This window comes from Betta splendens, chromosome 13 (genome assembly GCF_900634795.4).
Source record: "Betta splendens chromosome 13, fBetSpl5.4, whole genome shotgun sequence".
In the NCBI taxonomy this organism is placed as follows: Eukaryota; Metazoa; Chordata; class Actinopteri; order Anabantiformes; family Osphronemidae; genus Betta; species Betta splendens.
In genome coordinates this window covers 15,711,237-15,730,850 of record NC_040893.2, presented here as the reverse complement: position 1 = coordinate 15,730,850, position 19,614 = coordinate 15,711,237, and the positions used below count along the sequence as shown (strand labels likewise).

The window sequence follows — 19,614 nt, the reverse complement described above, 5'->3', positions numbered from 1 at the left end:
TATTATTCGCATGTCTGCAGGTGGATTGATATTTAGAATGATGAAAGGGTGGAAAAGGTTGGAACTTAAAGCGAACTGAAGGTAAGAAACAAAAGATCTCTGGGATCGTCTGACATTAAGCTACATTTCATTAATGGTGAATTCAGTGTGATCCAAAGGACGGCGCTTTAAGGCTGCTTTCATGCATTTATCACATCTAACCATTCTAATACGCTGTGTAATTAAACAGAACAGTGAGCTAAATACCTTTCTTTCATGTAGTCTTTTGTTATTATTAGCTTATCTGCTCACACTCACATATTAACTTTATTTCAAATACAGTAAATGGCTTTGAAACTGGTTTTCACTGATGTGTGTGTGTGTGTGTGTGTCTCTCTCTCTCTCTTACTGACCGATCACATGTGCAGGCCACTAGCAGACAGAGCAAGTTGTATGTGATGAAGGTGAAGATAACGGCTGTAATGGTGCCGCGGGGGATGGAGTAGCTGGGGCTCTTCAGATCACCTGCACAACACACAGGCTTGGTGTTTGTTCATCAGCCGACAATTAGCTCTCACACACTCGCACACAAACAACAACGTGCGTCACCTACCGGACATATTGGAACCAGCCATGATTCCAGTGCAGCCGTTGAACATGACGGCAAACACTGTAGTGAAAGTCATCATGGTTCCTGTTGTGTAATCCACAGTGTAGGCAGCTGTGGGGAAATGGGACGAGAAGACAAACACGGAGGAATGAAACCAGGAAAATAAAATCATCGACATTATCACAGTACGTCTAAATGCTATTAGATTTGCGGCCTCACGTGTTTCTGCCTTTTATTGGTCAGATATTTGGATGCTTGTGTGCAATAATTCTCACGTGTGCCTGGGTGAGTGCCCGAGTTATAGAAACTAGCTTAGTGATCATGTGCTTGGAGGTAAATCGCTGCCAACAGATTGGTCAGCGCTCCACTGACATTAGGAACCAGATTTAGAAAAGATCTAATTACAGATCAATCAAAGCCTCAGCCCTCTGCAAACACAGTACAAATATTTACTCATTCAAAGCATCAACTTAGCGCTTCATGACGGGAGCAGTACTGTATCTCTATGTCTTTACCCATCAGGTTCCCCTTCAGCGTGTCCAACTTGAAGCCAGTGAAGTTGGCCGTGGTGGGGAAGTCGGGGCCCGACCCGTTGCCGTGGACGGCAGAGGCCGGCAGGGCGACGACGCGCGGGCGGACGGCGAAGAAGCTGACGAAGATGGTGAGCAGGGCCAACATCACCACCAGGAAGATGATGAAGGTGGTCTTGGCGTAGATGTGGGCGCCCACCAGGCACACGAGCAGGCAGAGGAGGCCGATGGCGGTGCCGTAGAGCAGAGACCACCAGTACCCGGAGGGCAGCACCTGGGTGTGAGAAGCAGCAGCCGCCCCGTCTAGAGACGAGCGGCGCCGAGCGTTCGGCGGGTTAGTCATAAATAACAGCGACTTCCAACGCCGGCGCCGCTGCCAAAGGAACCTCCCTGTGAGTTACGCGGAACGATTACCAGAATTTCCAGAAACGCGCCGCTCTAAATTATAGGTGCTCTTCATTCAGCCACCAACTTTAATGCCGTTTGGCTCATTGGGTTTTTGAGATCGATTGTAAAAACAAGACGTCCTTTTCCAACTGTTACCTGGCATCACTTTAGTAATTAATGAACTCAGCCTATGAGATAAGGGCGGAACGTGCAACTGCAGCGTGCCAGGGCTGCGTCTGTTACATAATAAACCCTCTCCGGCTGTATTTTTATGCTACTTTCCAGACAGAAAACGCCGCCTGACCTGCCGGCACGCCGAACGTGTCCACGACGGCCTCGACGAGGCCCAGCACGAACAGAGCGCTGCCGCACACGTTGGCCAGGAAGAACATGATGCCGATGCTGCCGCCGAACTCCGGACCCAGAGCTCTGCTGATCATGTCTGCAGGACGTTAAGGCCAGCTGCTCTGCTGATGTGATTCTGTTCCATTAAAAAAAGATATCCCTCATACACAAGTCAATCAAGGGGTGGTTCTACGCGGCGCATGTGATGACAGGATACAGTAGGCTCCGCCCGCGTCCAGGGCCCCGTTGGTCGAGATCGCGCAGACCGACAGCACCGTCATGGAGATGATGAAGTAGGCCACCAGGAACATGAGGATCGACTGGTACAGTCCAGACTGGCCCACCACGAATCCTAGAGAGAAGAGGAACACGGTCACGCTGGACGCCACAATCAGCTGGTTGGAAATCGCGACGCTCGCCTCAGTGAAACTGGTGAAAGAGAAAAGAGGAAGGATGAACGTTCCAGAGAAGAGGCCGCGCGGGGCACAGACGAGAGAGGCTGAGTGTCACGTCGAGAGGATGTGATTTACCGCACGTGTAATAAAAGCAGGAGTATGAATGATAATAATACAGATGACAGGTGAACTAAATGACCCGTCAAAACCTTCCAGCCCATCAAGATGAAAGTTAAATCACATGTTACTGCTCAGTTGCGCTGCTGTAATTAAACAGAAACAGCCGGGACTCAATTATCAGGAAACGCACACAAAATGAAGAAGCAACGCACAAGTCACTTAGCAGCAGCTGGGTTTCCTGCAGGATGCGCTGCTCTTCGTGTTCAGGGCGTGTGACTGTAAATGCAGGACAGTTCACCTGGACGCTGCCGGGATCTCGTTAGTGTCAGCTTATAATCAATGACCGGGACTAGCAGCACGTTAGCAAAGCCAGCTGTTCTGTGTCCCTGGACCTCACCTGAAACGTCACAACCCGAACTCTCGTGGGCCGAGTTTACAAAATGCACGGTCGGCAACAATACAGTTAATAGAAATGTAGCGTGATAAATGTTTTGTTGTTGTTCCACCAAGACACCATCACGTCCTCTCGGACACAGTGGGGAGCGCTAATAAGCGAATGATGACCATTAGACATTAGATCTCCTCATCGCCAGCACAGAAGCCCCTTCATTCTAACTTGTGCCAAGGTTTCAGGGCTGTTAAAGCGCAGTTTCACATCCATAATGAAACCTCTATTGGTTTCTGTGCAGACTGACATGTTGCAGAATGCAAGAACGGCGGTCCAAAGTTCTGCACAGGCAGCTACTATGTGCGTCCAATGCATAGCAGCTGACATTCCACGTGACTTGGGGGCCAGGGGGGGGGCAGGGGGGCAGAACAACAGGGACACTGAAGTGGGGAAAAATTACAGGAGGCTGATTTTAAGCTCTGTTATTCTCATAAATGTGAACTGGGACTTGTCAAACCAAAGTCTTACCCAAGCGATACACAACTACACATTTCAGTCGTTTCAGACTTGCACAATATTCATTCCTAGTTCCTCAGAACCTTCCTTCCTTTTGCATGTAATTTCTCGAACTTGTTGTAAAAACCTGTCAAATCAAACTGATCCCATGTCTGCAGTGTTGTCATTTCATCAGTCAAAATAAACCATCCACCCCCGCGGTGAATGGCATTAGTAGTGGAAACCACGGCTGCAATCACAACACATCTCAAGAATGAAGATTGTTACGCACAAAGCTTGGCACGCATTTTATTTCCTCACAATGAATTAAAAACACCTGAGACGAGTCCTGTCAGGTCACGTAGCAGAAACCGTTGACTCGCGAACGGGCTGTGGCGTGGAGCCGCCGGGGCAGCGCCGGTTTGCGTGGACGCGGTTCACGCCGGTCGCCACTCACCTATTCGGAGGAACACCACCACGCTGAACATGGACAGCAGGGTGGGGATCACCACCCCGAAGAACGTGGACAGCTTCTTGGTGCGCGGCTGGACGGACCTCTGCGTGGGGCTGCCCGCCTGCTGCTCCGGCGCGCCGCCGGCCGGTGGGCGCCGCGCCTCGGACTCATTGACGCTCGTGGACAGGCGGTAGTGGAGAAGGGGAGTCCGCTCTGTCATGCTGGACCGAACCTCACTGCATAAAGTGCTCGGAATGCCCTTTAATCAATGTTTTTTTCTTATATCGAAAGTTGGTGAAGTTACGGTCCTGACTGGAGGCTGAAGTAAAAGCCTGTACCGAGCTACATGGCAACGCACCGAAACGTCTGTTCTAATGAAGTGACTTGAGGTGGAACAAATAAATCTAAATATTACAATACGTGATTGTTCCACAAAGCATTCAACAAGTGAACGCCGCCGCCGCCGCTGCTATTTCCTCCTTTAACCAGCGCATCGGAAATCATGTGACGTGCTGTACAAAGAGCTCAGTCGCAATCCTCGTTTCCGGTTTGCACATTCACATTAAAAGCTCATCAGAGGTTAGAACAAAATGAAGTGAATGGAACAATGCACACATTAGAAATTATTAAAAGAAACATCCATGCTGTTATTTCTATCACCTGTCACTTCCGTTAAGTGTTAACCTTGCGGTGAAAAGCGCATTTGTAGACCGTGGATAGATCAAAATGTATGATTCATTTAAAATTACTGTCTTGTTTTGTAGTTAAGTAATACTTCCGGCTTGGTCCTTTCTGGGCAACTTGACGGCTTTTTATCCGGATTTTCCCGTTTTGTCGACGAGTCCGGTGTTTTTGGTCATATGATCAGGTTGGAGGAGCCAATCAGAGCAGCGGCCACCTGCTGCCAGGAGCTGAAGCAATTAGACAAACACAAGACTGAAACTAACGAGCTGCTTCATTTTTCTTCCTCGTTTTTGTTTTGTGTTATTGTCTGTCTGGAATATTGAGTGTTGGAATCCTGCTTTTATTAGTGTGTGTCATTTAACTAATTCACACCACATTCTAGTCCAGGCTCCAGGCTAAGGGACCATCGACCCCTCAGACCTCTGGACTTGTGCCAATTGACCTCATTGCTTTGTGATTGAGACACAAACAGATTCATTTTAATCTGTGATTGACAAACTGAGTCTCTGTTTTTAATTTATGTTGATCAGTTCCATACTGCATGGACTGACACTGTAGACAAACAATGAATTATTGAAATGATTTATAATATCAAACATGCTACTTCTTTTTTTACTTCTGCCTTTTGAAACCAACAAACTGCACTTGTCCATGATTCATGCACTTGTTGTTGATACTGATAAAAGTGATTCATATACCCGAATACACACATAACAGTTCAAATAGAGCTTTTATATAAAAATGCAAAAAAGACATTTACACGCTCACGTTGTCTTTTTAACATTGACATTTCTTGAGAACTCAAAATAAAAAGATTTAAATATTCAGACACACAGAACATTCTTGTTCACACTTCATATCATGAATTGTGCAAAATAACACACTGTTGTTAAACTGTATTTAATTTGTTTTTAAATTCTTTCATAAACAGTACTTCCCTTTTCTGGTCTGGTCTTTTCTCTGCTGTCATCGTCCTACAATCACAGCTTTCCTGTTAGTGCTCGCTCCCATAGAGGGCGCTGCAGACACGAGTTCGGTTTCAACTACAAGGCCATGGCTGCACTTCACCCATGCCTTCATCTGCACTGGTATTTATTTTAGCACTGGTGCTATGAAAGGATATCAAAGCGTGACAGATATGGAGCCGATTACCTTGGTAAGACAGAGTAAAGGCTCTCAAGTAAAAAAACTCCTATGAACCCCTATGAGTGAATGTTTCCTGGCAATAACATCTGGTTGCTCAATCCCTCTTTATACAAGGAGTTGCTGAGTTCAGCAGCCTCGTTCATTAAACAGTAAACTGAAACAAACTCAGTTGTAGTTTGTGTTTAATTAGCCAATGTTAGTTGGCTAACTCGCAAAACAAGGAATATTATCACAGGTAACGTCACATACGCTAAACATCAGAAAGTCATTGTTCGTACCCTGGCATTCATACGGAACGAGGAGGAGGATTTGATCCAACACAAAGACATATTTGCATTCTAATTTCCCAGAAGCACAGAATTAGCAAATAAACAAAATAACAATATTTGTAACATTTCTTTCTTACTTACAGTCAGTATTTTATACCATACGCTGTGCATACAGTATATGAATCATTAATGTGACTACATTCACCATTTGAATTATTTTCAAGTCTTGAATAAATAAGTCAGTAAATAAAATATCCACCAAATCTCAAAGCAATAAGCACACAATCAAACACAATCAAACATTGTATTAATTGTATTAAACCCTTCTTGAATCATCTTCTTGGCACTGCCTAAATTCTCTTCTCCCACAGCAACAGTGCTTTTACATTTGTTCTGGCTCTAACAGTCATCACTTGGCTTTTCAGAGGCTTTTTCATTCTACGCCTGACTCCAAACCGCAACCGTTTAGCCTCATGTGTCACCGCATGTGTCCTTGTCTCCGCCATTAATCCCGTCCATGAAGCAGCTCTGCGTGCAGGTCTGGGCCCAGCGTTTTCCTGGTGGGCCGGCATCAGCCTGACGGTCCCGCTCAGTCTGCATTGTGCTCCTGGTTTCAGAACAGTCTGGGTCCATTTCCTCAGGCAGCACCATAGCGCAAATAAACATATGTCCCTTTACTAAATCAACTTCAGCGTCCATTTAATGTCCTCTGGTCGCCGTTACACATACTGTCATTGAGAGCAAAGGCAAGAGCCTCCAGTTTCACCTTGAGTAGTTTTCCAAAATGACGCAGCACTTGGTTTAGGCTGTTTACAGATGAACAGCGGTCTACGGAAACCTGGGAAGCGCCATTCTGTGAAACCCAGACAATAAATACATAAGAATCTTTGTCGGGTAGATCAACCTGCACGGATGAATGAATGTGTCTGTCTCACCTGTTTGTAGACAAGTTTGACTATAGCTATGTAATTGCTGATGCGAGTCTCCAGCTTCGACAACGTGCTCAGACACGCACGGGATGAGGTCTGATTCTTTGGCCCCTGAAGTCCTTCATGAAAAACCTGGAGGGCCCCCATCACCTCAGCACTCTTCTGCTGCACCTGGCCACAAACAGAGCTCATGTCAACGCGTTGCTCGTCATCTGGGGAGCGTGAACGCTCCCAGTCGCCAAAGTCATATCATCGGTTGGTTGGTTTTGTGCCAGTGTTATGACTCAACATCTGAGTAGAAATCCCATTTAATTAAAACACTGCTTTTTGTTTTTAACTGAAGAGCTATGACATGATGGATGATGCCAATTATTTGGGAACACTGATCTGTTTCACCAGTTGAATGGCTCTAATGTGAGGCCTGTATTTAGTCTGGTGATTGATGAAGTGACAAACCTCCAATCATTTTCATCAGGTGCATTCAATTATTTGGGATTTCTGTTTGTTGAATGATTGGATCCTCCTGGGCATGAATGAGACCAGTCTGCACAAATCTGAAAAATTTCAGTTGCTCTGTCTTTCATTGTGTCAACTTCAGCCTTGTCTTGCTTTGTCTGACTAATTTCCTCTGTTGATCGCTTGTTTGCTGACATGTCACAGATTACACCCCTATAGGCATTCTGCTCAATCATACGCAGATGTCCACACCCAGATAGGACTTCTGAATGGTGAGCGCGTGTTTGGGTTGGACTGCAGTGACATTTTAGCAGCCAAATGTTTATCATTTTAGATGTTTCAAATTCTCACATTCTTCTTTTGTCTTTCAGTTGAATATGTACGAGTATGTTGTTTTGGAAGAGCGACACCACGCACACAAGCATCTGCATTTTAAATCTACATCCTCTCAGATGGGTTTGCAATGGATGTGGTGAACTCTAACTTTACATAATGAAAATTAATCCAGTACTTTACAAAATGTAGTTAAACATCTTGTCATTAAGCTCAATTGCACCATGTTATTATAACATACATTGAAATAATTACATGCAAAACTAAGATGATCGACGTGCTGAAGGTGTCACACAAACACACGGGTGTGGAGGTTCCATTTAAGGTCCCACCTGTTCTCATGCACTATTATCACTAATCCCTAAAACAAACGCACACACACACACGCACACACACACACAGAAAGTGAAATCCTTCTCATGCTCCACATCCCGTCAGTCACAACAACTGAGACGTCCGCAGAAGCTAGAGTTCGACGTTTTGGCACAGAAAGAAAGACGCCATTGTTCAAATTCCCTTGAAGTCTTTGTAAACCTGCCAAAACATTTGTGTGTGTGACATGAAACTTTGCTTGTGAAAACCTGTGTCTGACAACAAGGACCAGATTTCGAGATTTCAGCAGTGAGCGCATTAACGTGAACGAAGGCGCAGCGGTCGAATGACTCAGACTCGATTAAAAGCGTGAATCCGGTAAAACTTACGCTTTTATTTGCCCAGGCGGCGGCTTGTATTGAAACGCATGGCAGCTGAATGGGAGCAGGCAGAGAGTCCAAGTCTGTGCAGCCGGCCTGAGCGGAGAGCAGAGGTAAACACATGAGTCACTTTAAACCAGCAAACACATCCAGGAGCCGTTACTGCACATTTGCCCATTCTTCCAGCACGGTTGCACCGCTTCCAGCAGCATCCCGGCGCTCGTGCGGCGTTTCAACCTCTCACCGTGCGTCTCGCCAGCCGCTCAGTCATGTTCTGCATGTCCGTCCTGTGCTGGTGGTCGCACCAGAAGTCGCTGGGTTTGCCCTGGACCCCGGGCAGGTGGGAGCAGCCCGGTCCGGTCAGCAGCAGCAGCAGCAGCAGCGGCCCTACGTGCGCACACAGGGGGGGTGAGTGTCGCGCTTCCATCCGGCTGGTGTGCGTCGCCGCACCCGCATGCATTCACGCGCTCGTATGTCCCGCTCGCCGCCTGACGCCCTCGTGCCAGGTGCTGCCCCGTCCTCTTATCGCGACAAACCTCCCACACGCAGGCTTCGCCCCAGCAAGTCGCTGAGGCAGATCTAACTTCATTCATGTCCTACGCCCACTGCTTTCACTTCCACAGACGAGGAGACTTCGAAACATGTCAGGGAAATGTTTGATCTGCTTTTATGACGTTGACTTTTCTGAGGAAAACAAAATGATGTCACACTGCGTATGGTCCACTCCCCCCCACCAGCAAAGTCCATGGGATCCACATTAGCTTGACATTAGCATTGTGTGAGGTGTCGCCACGCTGCCTGGGTATAAACCAGTAACACCAGTGCTCCCACTGTAAACCAGTCCGTTACTCACTGCTAGGAGCCATTTTCCGCCGCTGGGTGCATGGCGCCGCTCGGCTGTGGCCCGTCGACCCGCATCTCCCCCGCGCTCGGCCCGAACGAAGGCAGCCCCGGGGTTCACACGCTCCTCAGTCCTGCTGCTCAAACACGACGCGCGTGCCGGGAGGAGGAGGAGCGCGCGGGGGCGAGTGGGCTCCGTGTTTGATTTAGGCCCGGGTTAATGTTTGACGCTCCGACGCCACACAAGTACACGGAAGAGCCGCGGCGCGTGGCTGTTTATCACCGGACAGGTTTAGGAGGTGAATCAGCCTCGTCTTGCTTTCCATACATCACTGTTTGTTGTTTATCAGGTTATATAACATCACACAGATGCGTGTGACACTCCCAACGCTGCTGATCCTCACAACTTGCTGCGTCGCAGGTCTGAAGCGGCGTAAGAAGTAACACAACTCAGTTACAGCAGCAAACGCCCTTCTTGTCTTTTTAATTGTGTCTGAGTTGCTTCTTTGAAGCTTGATCCACTTTGGGCATGGATTGGTGGAAGTTGTGAAATACGTCCAACTAAGACAAAACATCATCAACAACTTCCAGGGCATGTGTTGCATTTGTACAAAAAGGATTCAAGGTATGAAGTTGTGCAATCATGCCATTCGTTTTTCTAAGGAATTCCCTTGAGCGCCATGAATCACGCTGCATGAGTGCGTGTTCACCTGTTCTTCCTGCTGCAGACTGTTAATTACACTGTGTAGATACTGTATGAAGTCCTTTCTCTTTCACGAGTCGCTCGCTCTCATTCACCTCTAAGCCTTTTTCTTGGCTCCTTTGAGGGCAGCACGGACAACGGGATTCCAAGTAAATTAGCCTTTTTTATATTCCTGAGGGAGAATCATGTATTGATCACAGAGGACTCAGAGCTGAACATGAGAAAGCAGCATCGTAACGACTGTCTGCCCTGAGATGCGGCTCGTGCTCGTGGCGTTAACGGACTCGTTGTTAGCGCAGATGTGGATGTGCGCACAGGCAGGGGTTAGCTGTTGTGCGTCTCTATGAGAAGAGCCATTACCATGGCAACGCCAAGCAATAAGTACCCTATAAAAGGCTGCTCGCTCTCTCTCTTTCTCTCTCTCTCTCTCTCGCACGCTCGCTCGCTCGCTCTCATCTGCTCTCAGGCCATTGTAACCATTTCAGCCAGGAGACAGACGAGATGGCACCACACCGGGACTTTTAATATCTGCTCAGCAGCTCTCGTGACATCCTCCAGGTCTCTATTGTGCTCTCCCTCTGTCAGAATGGGAACTTTGCCAACGTGGAATGTCTGAGCCTGATAGAACGTCTCTGTGGCCGTGTAATCCACGGATGTGGTGACATCACCGCTGTGACCGGCTGCTTCCGGACCGACTGAGGCCTCGGTGACTGAGGAGGGCGACGCGTCTGTATCTACAGTGGCTGGACGATAACCCGGGCCCGCAGGTACTCGAAGATGCCTAGTGATGGCGCTGGAGAACGCTGGTCGTGTGCCGGTGCCGGACGGTGAGGTGCAGCCGCGCGTGCAGCCGCCGCCCCGCTGCCCCGCCTGCAGCCAGGGCGGCGGCGCGGCCCTGATCCTGCCGTGCTCGCACGCCATGTGCCGTCGCTGTTTGGCCTCCGGGGAGGCGGCGCGCCGCGACGGGGGCTGCTCTGTGCGCTGCCCGCGCTGCCGCCGCGCCGTGGAGCTGCCGGGCCGGACCCGGTCCGCTGCCGCGTCCTGGCTGCCGCGTTACCCCACAGCGAGCCCAGCGCACGTCAGGAGGAGCGACAGGGAGGGAGCGTCTGAAGACCAGCGGCAAGATGTGCGGGGAAGTCTTTTTATTCCGACAAGAAGTTCAGATTCGTTTTAAGAATGTTAATTGGACTTCATCACTGTCTGTGTGCACAGATCAGACCCTCAGATACGGACCAGGGCCTTTTTCATGGTAAGTGCAGCTTCAGCTATCTGAACGTGGACTCCTGCAGGGGTGCGTGAACCCTCTGTTTGTTCAGACTCTGGAGCAGACGGTGCCTCCGCCTCCCCAGCGGGTGGCGCTGTGGACCTGCAGGAGGAGGAGATGGCGCAGTCCGTGTTTGGTAAGGCTCCCCAACGTAACACGCGATCCCCCCAAACAAAGCACGTTCACTGGAATTTGCAGTTTGTCTTGTTTTCCATGAAAACGCGTATTCATCTCTGCTAACCTAATTGTGAAATTTTCCACTGATTTTGGGTTAATAATTGTGCGTTAGCAAACACAAGATGCCCTTGAAGCATGAGCCTAACATTTGCTAACGATGGGCCTCGAATGCCAGAGTCTACAATTGTCCATTGGATGTTGTAAAATCTGTCTTTTAGAAAAGGACCCAGATCTTGTGGTCACTATTATAGAAGGGGGTGATTTCTCAATATCTCTGACACTTTTCCCAGGATTACATTTTGCTCTGGACCCTTCCTGTGTTCCTCCAAACCTCCATCTTTCCAGCTCCTTCCGTACTGTCACCTATCAAGAAGAGAGTCCTCCAGTGAACAGGGTCAAAAGGTCACGGGCCGCCTCTGGTCCCAGGGTCCTGCTCCCCTTCCCGCACGTCTGCGCCGATGTCGTCATAGCACGGGGTCAATATTACTGGGAGGTAGACGTCTGCAACAGCTCTGCGTACAGGATCGGTGAGGGCTCCCGTAAGCTTGTTTACTTCCCTGCCCTGGTGCATGTACTGTTTGACGCCCAAAACTTCAGCCAGCAAGACTGCACTTGCAGACGCCTCCAGGCTCCGTGAATGTCCTCCAGCAAACACACCCCTTCATTGTTTACAGTGACACCGAGTGGATGGAGTGTTGACGAACCAGCGATCATTAGCTCACTCTTAGCACCTATGCTAACAGGCTCGCAGCAACAGTAGCCATGTCGTATATTGGCTTTATACAGCATTATTATTACTCTGTCCTGCTCAGGGGTGGTGTCTTCGGATCGCTCGTGCGGCTGGTGGCTCCAGAGGCGGCGCTGGTCTTTTCACGCGGTGTACGACGGGAGCGTGGAGCCGCTCTGCACCGTACCCCCCCACATAAAAAGCGTGGGGGTGTTCCTCAACATTGGAGGGGGAGCCCTGAGCTTCCACAACCCCCTGACCCAGGAGCACCTGGCCACGCTGCCGACCCGCTTCGGCCTCGCCGGAGTGGTCCCGGCGCTGGGCCTGGGCCAGGGCCGGCTGAGGCTGCGCTGCGGCCTTCCTCCTCCTGCCCACGTCTTCCTCAGCCACAGCTCGGCCTACAGGACCCCCCGTGGAGCCGGTGGAGGACGCTGGTGCAGGGAGGTTCCTTTCCGGTCTGTGAGGAAGGTCATACAGAAGTTCGAGGAGCTGGCTGTGTCGGACTCAGACGCGGGCCTGGTGTCCGGTGTCAGACCGTCCTGCTCCACCGTGGCTTCCACTGCAGATCTGGGGATTCCTGGGATGTTTTATTCTGACTCGAGGCAGGAAACCGGGTCCCAGGAGCTTCTGAACCTTTCCCCAACTGGTTTTTGGGTGGTTTGATGTGTGGCTGTCATTTGAAGGGGTAATTGTTTTTATCTTGAAGGACTTTTGGCTGCCTCTTCCCACTCTCTGCGTGACCCCGATCCTGCAAATTAACTTTCTCCCCAGGACGCGGCCCTTTCTCTCAACCAAACAACCCCCACCGGCTCGAGCCACGGCCAGAGAGTGTCCTCTATAACGTGACGTGTGAGGAAAGGGTGGGCTTTTAGCCGCGGGGCGCCCTGATTTGTCTTTGTGCGACGGTTGTCAGGCAGTAGGGGTCCTGCAGCTTTAGCACACACGCTCCTGTATTGTGTGCACGTGAGCGAAAGCGCGAGTGTGTGCATTTGCCGAATCACCCATGCGCGCCGGTGTGTGAGCAGGAGGGAACAATGTACAGGCAGCAGGGGGTGAAATGACAAGGCGCGAGTACAGTGACACCAAGGGTGTTGACGCAGAGCGGAGGGGACAGGTGGTAATATATGTTTGTCCTGCCGTCGCTAGCACAGCGACGCTGCCCTTTTCTGACCCTTCCACAAACCCAGGACTCCCGAAGACTTCAAAAGGGGCGACGGAGAGCGGGAGAGTGGAGCGGGAGAAAGGGAAAACAGCATGTCTGAATTAAAGACAGCAGGTGATGAACTGGTAAAAGGGGAGTAAGTGGATTCCCGACAGCTTCCATGCCAAGAAGGCCTGAATAGAGCCGCCGGCCGGGGCCACGCCATCTGAGAATGTGCTCTAAAGTAGCATTGAGCTGCAGAAGCCAACATTTAACATGAGAACAGCAGAGATGGAGAACAGCCATAAATTAAATGATCAAAGTGGCCCTTTGACTCTGTCTTTTGGTGCTGATTCTTCACCTCGTTTTGCTCGGTGGTTAATAACAGGTTTAATTTAAACTATTTATGAGTGGGAAATGACCTAAGTCTGAGCTTTTTAATAATTTCTCCTCCAAACTTCGTGACACCCGTAACTACACACGTGGCTTCTCCACGGTGCGTTTTATTTGGCGTGTGATTAAGCAGACTATTAAAGAAATCCCCGCCGCCACATCTTCCCCTTTCCTGTGATTTTCTGTGACTGTTTGCCTTGTTGGAAGGTGCAATCTCAGAGCATTTAGAGCCGTCGGACCACCCATGCCGTGAATCTCATTGTGAGAAAGAGGCACGACACGGAGGAACAGCACCGCTGGCCCCGGGCCAGGTTTCCATTAGGCGTCCGTCATTATACACACAAGTTGGTCGAGCAGCGGGTCAGACTGGGTAATAACCGATGAGTCAAGGAGAAGCTTGCGAGACTGTCGCCTTTCGTCGGGGTGACTGTGTGTTGGTGTTTAACGCACGAGGTATTTACCGCAAGTGTAAAAAAAATGCGTGCGCCGTGGCCGCTTTTGGCGCAGCTCTCTCTCTCTCTCTCTCTCTCTCTCTCTCTCTCTCTGACGGCTCCTACAAGTCAAGTGTGTGGAAGCAATTTGAGTCTTGTAAACAGAAACGATGCAAATTTCAAAGAGCCGACAGGGGCGAGGGAGAGCGTGTCCCGCGTGCGTGGACCTGGCACTTCCTGACTTCCTGGACGTAAAGTTCGTGACTGTACATGCGATTCTTTTCCATTAATTGCCCTGTTGATTTAATTTATTCCCTTTGAAACTGTTTTCACGTGACCTCTATAGCCAAGTGTCTGCGCCTCTTAATGCGTTAATGTTTTCATGTCTTAAGAACATTAAAGCCCTTTGAAGTCAAAACTGCTCCACAAATAAACCTGCCTTCATCTTTAACTACATTTCAAAGGGAAACGCACGTTCTACTTTCCTAATCGCTTTGCATACAAACAATAACACGAACAGTTGAAGGCTGGCTGAATTAACCCAATCTAATGAGAATAGTCCTTTTTACTTGATGTTCTGGTTTCGTTTAGTCGAAGGAGCAGTCTCCCAGTAAAAGCAACTAAGTCAGCAATTACATAACACCACGATGCTGATGACATCGCCCCACGATGTCAGATTCAAACAAACAGCCCCACACCTCCCACAACAGCCGCCCGATGTATATTTGGACGTCGCCTTTGCTCGCTAATTGCCTCCCATAATTATGGTCGCAAGCTCTCACCACGGCTCCCGGCTTCGGAAACCGCCAAGGTGTGAATAAAGCAGCGCCGCTTTCCTCCCTGAAGTTTCGACTTTGTTTGCAAATTGATTCCGTTTGTATGAATAAACATCAGCTCTGCGAGACCTTCGCCCCGTTTGCATACTGAGGGGAAGGGGCCTTTCTGCCTCTTTCCGTTGCCCGCAGCAACACAAAATTAGCGTTACAACTGCGCGCCTCGCCTCTTATTACCATCATTATCAGCATCAGCATAACACTGGCCGTAAACGCATCATGTGTTTATTGCTTTGTTGCGCCGTCATTTGCCGTTTAGGGCCAACAGTATATGCGGCAGCTTTTACGGCCAGCAGCATCCTGCGTTTGATGCTGCTGCATAAAGGCCGAGGCTCCGACGGCGCAGTGCGCGTTTCTCCATTGATCAGGACGTCTCTACGGCTGGAGATTTTCCTACACGTATAATTAAGTACTTATCCTAAATCAAGAGTGCACATGACGGGAAAGCAGGCGCAAAAGGAAAACCAACACTTATGACTATCTAAACATGAGTCAGACATAATTCTTTCCCAGGCATTTTCAACAAATGAACTAGGGAGAAATGGGAACTCGCTTATAGTTTAAACAGATTTCGCTCTGTGAGCCACATGGGACCCGTTTAAAGGCTGCTCTAACCTGCCAGGATTTATTTACAGCCGTTTGCCATCACCTGCATACGCGTCTGCACCACTTGGATTGTCGTCGTGATTGTGTATCAGTATGAAAGCAAAAGCTGAAACATGTCACGCTTGTTAGTGCAGCCAGCTTCCTTGTGATGAGGAACAGGTGGTGCGTGTGTGGCTCAACGGGAAGGACAGAGGCACATCTGCCAGGCCCTCATAGCTCACTGGACACACACACACACACACACACACACACACACACACACACACACACACACACACACACACACACAGGATGCGGTCCCCTGTGAGTGAGCACCGTGCAGTCAGACAGTCAGACAGACACATCTGGGGGTGGGGTGGAGTGGGTGATACCGTCAAACAGCCCTCATTTATGACCCGCGAGCCGGGACGTCTGACGAACATGAGCAAATACACAGAGCGGTGATGGAGAGAGTGAAGTATCCACATGTGTATCCATCCAGCTGCACCATAGATGCCATTATGGATGATTTACAGCCGACACCCCCCTGCGACACGCACACGCACCCACGCACTGTGGGGACACGCCTGGACGCGAATGTCGATAATGCCCTTTTAATTACGCCGCGCTGGGTTTGTGAATTCTGTTGCTGCGTGTTTCTCTCGAGCCAGAGCTGTTTCCGATCAGCTCGTTGCGCTCCCATCTGGGACATTCCTGGGCCGAGGAGCGAAATAATAAAAAAGGAGGAACGTCGCGTCTGTTTCTAATTAAGTCCTGATCACGTCCATAACGCACAGTCATGGTTAATCGATTTTATTGGGATGTAATGTTTCGTGACACGTCAGGGGTGACTTCAGGTTTTATTCCCACTCTTCTTTTTCTCTCCCCTCACTTAAATCAAACCGAGCGAGGTTTATGGAGAACCATCCCCAGACAAATGCATTGATTATCTAAAGCACATTCATCTTTAATTAGAGCATTTTATCAATGGAATGGCTAAAATGTCTTTGGCCATAATGTAGCTCAAATTAAACATGAAACCCATTTTCTACCTTTGATCTATTGGGGAATAGACAATGTGTGATTTGCCAGTCAGCAAAAATATTACACAACTAATTTACACATGGAAGAGTTGCGCATTGCGAGTGAGTGCGCACGAAAACGCGTATTTATCAGTGGAGATAGATGATAAGTCAGTATTTATAAGTAGCATTTTTAGAGTAGGCAGAACACGGTGGAGTCCGTCTCTGAAGCCAGAGACCTCCAATACATCTCTCAATACACACTCGAGTTGCGTTTCCAGTCTAGCTAATGAATTACCGTGCGCAGGGCAGAAGAATAGCGTCGCTTATCACCCGATGATGAAGTGCAAACAGGCCATCATCGACTCCCGGCGCTGCGGCAGAGACGGACGCGTCAAGCCCCACACCCCGGTGGAAGTGGCTCCCACAGGCCCCATAATGTGACACATGCATTAAAATAACACCTTGCGCTGGCACCTTGGTCTGCGCCTCTGGCACAATAGCGACGCTCCAGTGTAAAGACTCAGTTTGTAGTGATTAGTAGCGCCGATTGTGAGAACTAAGTGGTGGTAATTTGAGTTTAATGGGAGGACAGGAAATGCGCAGCTTGTTGCTCTTATTGTGTTTTAAAATTCTCCATTCATACAGCAAGCTGGGTAAATTATTTTAATAATTACTCTATTATGTTCAGAATCTTAAATTGTTCACCCGTTCTTATAAACACGTCAGGCTCAATAATGTGCCTGACCTTTCCTGGATGAGAAATAAATCAGCCCTGAGCACCACTACAGTAATGTAAACTGGAGCTGCACAGCGTTTGTTCTGGCCCCCGAGGGAGCAGTGCGAGGACCTGGACCGCTTTGTTTGATGGGAACCTTCCCCAACATCCAAATAGGCCCGAATAAAAGTGAGCCCTTTGGCACCTGCATCCACCAAAGAGCGGCTACTAATTGGAATCTGACCTATCAGCTAAATTTAAACATGTGAGTTTTGTGGCCCCTTCACTTGAAAAGATGATGAAACGTCGGTTCAAACTTCATAGGTCACAGAACCTGTATTTATTTAATGCATGAGTTCTAAGCTAGTCGCAGAATTTTCTTTGTAGTTTGAAGAAAGAACTAAAGAAAACTGCTTATATAGATTTGCAGCGGTTTGTTTTTCCAGGTCCTGCAACATAACTATGATTTAGATTATTCAATTACATGTATAATTTAATTTGAAGCCACGGGAGCATTTGGACGTCAGCTTTGTATAAACTCGTTTCAGCAGCTGCGGCAGAACGTTTTATTTGAAGTCAAGTGGAAACAGACTCAATCAAAGCAAATATATGTGTCAGTGACTCAACTGAAAAATGTAAAGATTTATAAAAACAAAGTCGAAGTGACAGCACAGGTTCATTGGTTCAGTTGTCTACAGGAACGCGTGCTTCTCCATTAAACGACCTTAAGGTGATTTACAGTGTAATATTAAATCCAGGTAGGTTTCGCAACAAGCCAAAGGCAACAACCTGAGGTCTGAGGGAGGACGGAGGTCTGCGCGCGGCCGTGGCAAATTGGAGTGAGTTGCCTTGAGGTATTCCAGCTATTTTCATTTGTTTCTGTTAAGTCACTTAGGTCTCCGGTCCAACACACTTGAAAAAATAGCCGGTGCAGCCAGCCACAGCGGCAGACGCTCACGCATTCCTTACTGTACATGAGGTGCAGCTTCCCACCTTCTGCCGTCGCTCTGGAGGCGACGCGCTGACGGTTTCATCTATGTGGGTGATATGTGTCACGCGCTTGATCAATATTAGGTGAAAACACTGTCCGTCGCTGCCTCGCTCCCCTTTGATCAGCACATCTCTGGTGGGAATCCTGATTTCTGCTGTAATATTATTGTCATACTTAACTACTTTCTATTCGGTCCAATCAATCAGGCAGAAACTCGTTTCCATATCTGAAGCGCCAGTGAATTGGAGGGGGGGGGGTCGATTTCCCTTTCCATCACCCACGCTCACTGTCACCCCCCCCCCCGCCCCTTAATACCCCTCCTCCTCCCGGCTGGTGGCTGCTGCAAGAAGCTGTCAGAGAAGCTGGCTATAAAACAGGGACGGGACCCTGCGGAGGCCAGTGGTGCTGAGGAAACCCGCGGAGGCAGCAGCTCTCGGGGAACTTGTACCCGACGGAGTCCCCCAACTTATGACGGACGCCTCGCTACAGAGGAGGACGCCCAGGGTGCACTTTGGCCGAGGTGCGTAATTAGACGCCGCAGCTCCGCAGCGACTCTCCACGCGCGGGTCCGAGGCTGTTATTTTGCGGGGAGGCAGACAGAGGGAGGACTGGGATGCTGGCTCCCCGCGCGCTCCGCTCCGTGCTGTGCGTCCTGGGCTGCGCGTGGCTGCACGTCGGAGCGGCCTCGCGGCTCAAGACCTCGGCTCTGCCCATCCAGTCGGAGAAGGAACCCCAGCCCTCCAAGAGCCTGTCGGGTAAGAAGCGAGTCTTTCATTCTGAAGCGGCTTCAGCTTTGTTTACGAGTGCTGTTGGAACGAGCACCCAACTGGAGCCGAGCTCCGTTCGTAAAGTGGAAGTTTTAGGATTTGCGCACGTGGAAATGTGAGTGAAACTGTGTGTAAAGTTACCGATTATTTTGGGGGGTTTACTACAGTAGGTGCAGCAGTGACCTCGGCTAACGTCTAATACAAAAAGATGGATTTATTTTATTTGCGCATTAACTTTATTTATCTATAGCTTTTATTATGTAACGATTAATTGTTACAAAAGGCCTTAAAGTGATGCAAGCGCGCTGTTATTGGTGGTCTAAGCAGCGTAAACCTCTTCGTACAGTTTTCTTTTTGTAAAGCTCCTTTAGAGTCTGGATACAAACTGCAGGCAAACATCTGAGTCATAACCGCTGCATAAATGCCATTTGATTCATGCGCAAAAGCCCCCGCGTACAAATCTCTCTGCGGTTTTTATAAAGTAACTACTCTGGAGTTTAAAAACTGTGGGAACTCCACGTTAACCGCCGACCTAGCGTCTAATTCAGCGTTGGAAACTGTAATCAATCGACTTTCCATTACAAGCACTGGCTCCTCTGAGATGATTTATTTCAGAGAGAGAGAGAGAGAGAGAGAGGCAGAGAGAGAGAGAGAGAGAGAGAGAGAGGGAGAGAGAGAGAGAGAGAGAGAGAGAGAGAGAGAGAGAGAGAGAGAGAGAAGATAGAGAGTGAAGAGGCATAGAGATAGAGATAGTAGCAGATATAGAGAGAGAGATTGCAGATAATGAGAAGAGAGAGAGAGAGAGAGAGA

General features: G+C 49.0%; 4 protein-coding genes across 6 annotated transcripts in view; 2 read left to right on the top strand and 2 right to left on the bottom strand.

Moving 5' to 3' along the window:
- Positions 1–4,203, bottom strand: part of zgc:153039 (uncharacterized protein LOC767698 homolog) — a 28,868-nt gene extending 24,665 nt beyond the window's left edge. The window contains exons 1-6 of the mRNA XM_029172487.3: positions 3,707–4,203; positions 2,069–2,203; positions 1,811–1,948; positions 1,105–1,422; positions 593–700; positions 393–504 (exon numbers count right to left, since the gene is read on the bottom strand). Coding sequence (XP_029028320.1) covers positions 393–504; positions 593–700; positions 1,105–1,422; positions 1,811–1,948; positions 2,069–2,203; positions 3,707–3,923 — 1,028 coding nt within the window. The 5' untranslated portion in view covers positions 3,924–4,203. The remainder of the gene's footprint in view (positions 1–392; positions 505–592; positions 701–1,104; positions 1,423–1,810; positions 1,949–2,068; positions 2,204–3,706) is intronic.
- A 1,495-nt stretch (positions 4,204–5,698) lies between these two features.
- On the bottom strand, positions 5,699–10,227 carry LOC114868688 (uncharacterized). 2 transcript variants are annotated; one of them, XM_029172494.3, is made up of 5 exons: positions 9,066–10,227; positions 8,457–8,599; positions 8,222–8,308; positions 6,738–6,902; positions 5,699–6,655 (listed from the first exon to the last, which is right to left on the bottom strand). In XM_029172494.3, exons 1-5 carry the CDS (start codon positions 9,076–9,078, stop codon positions 6,491–6,493), a joined length of 573 nt encoding a protein of 190 aa, XP_029028327.1. In that variant the 5' UTR covers positions 9,079–10,227; the 3' UTR covers positions 5,699–6,490. The 2 variants fall into 2 exon arrangements, with proteins under 2 accessions (XP_029028327.1, XP_029028325.1); XM_029172492.3 differs by having other exon boundaries at positions 8,457–10,227.
- A 313-nt stretch (positions 10,228–10,540) lies between these two features.
- On the top strand, positions 10,541–18,250 carry LOC114868687 (cardiomyopathy-associated protein 5-like). The gene is made up of 5 exons (XM_029172490.3): positions 10,541–10,881; positions 10,968–11,004; positions 11,072–11,155; positions 11,487–11,723; positions 12,009–18,250. The coding sequence occupies exons 1-5, from the start codon at positions 10,543–10,545 to the stop codon at positions 12,584–12,586; spliced, it is 1,275 nt and encodes a 424-aa protein (XP_029028323.1). The 5' UTR covers positions 10,541–10,542; the 3' UTR covers positions 12,587–18,250.
- A 184-nt stretch (positions 18,251–18,434) lies between these two features.
- Positions 18,435–19,614, top strand: part of chrd (chordin) — a 12,306-nt gene continuing 11,126 nt past the window's right edge. Inside the window, exon 1 of one of the 2 annotated variants that reach the window (XM_029172488.3) lies at positions 18,435–18,792. In XM_029172488.3, coding sequence (XP_029028321.2) covers positions 18,651–18,792 — 142 coding nt within the window. In that variant the 5' untranslated portion in view covers positions 18,435–18,650. The remainder of the gene's footprint in view (positions 18,793–19,614) is intronic. The other variant, XM_029172489.3, reaches the window with a different exon arrangement.

What these genes read in the sequence shown, in the direction of transcription:
- LOC114868687 (XM_029172490.3), top strand. Translation starts at nt 10,543, where the DNA reads ATGGCGCTGGAGAACGCTGGTCGTGTGCCGGTGCCGGACGGTGAGGTG. An exon ending in CTGAAGACCAGCGGCAAGAT is followed by an intron (nt 10,882 to 10,967) that starts GTGCGGGGAAGT and finishes CTGTGTGCACAG; the next exon opens with ATCAGACCCTCAGATACGGA. An exon ending in GATGGCGCAGTCCGTGTTTG is followed by an intron (nt 11,156 to 11,486) that starts GTAAGGCTCCCC and finishes CACTTTTCCCAG; the next exon opens with GATTACATTTTGCTCTGGAC.
- LOC114868688 (XM_029172492.3), bottom strand. Translation starts at nt 8,672, where the DNA reads ATGCATGCGGGTGCGGCGACGCACACCAGCCGGATGGAAGCGCGACAC. An exon ending in AGCGGCTGGCGAGACGCACG is followed by an intron (nt 8,309 to 8,456) that starts GTGAGAGGTTGA and finishes CTCTCCGCTCAG; the next exon opens with GCCGGCTGCACAGACTTGGA. An exon ending in CCGCCTGGGCAAATAAAAGC is followed by an intron (nt 6,903 to 8,221) that starts GTAAGTTTTACC and finishes GTTTGTGGCCAG; the next exon opens with GTGCAGCAGAAGAGTGCTGA.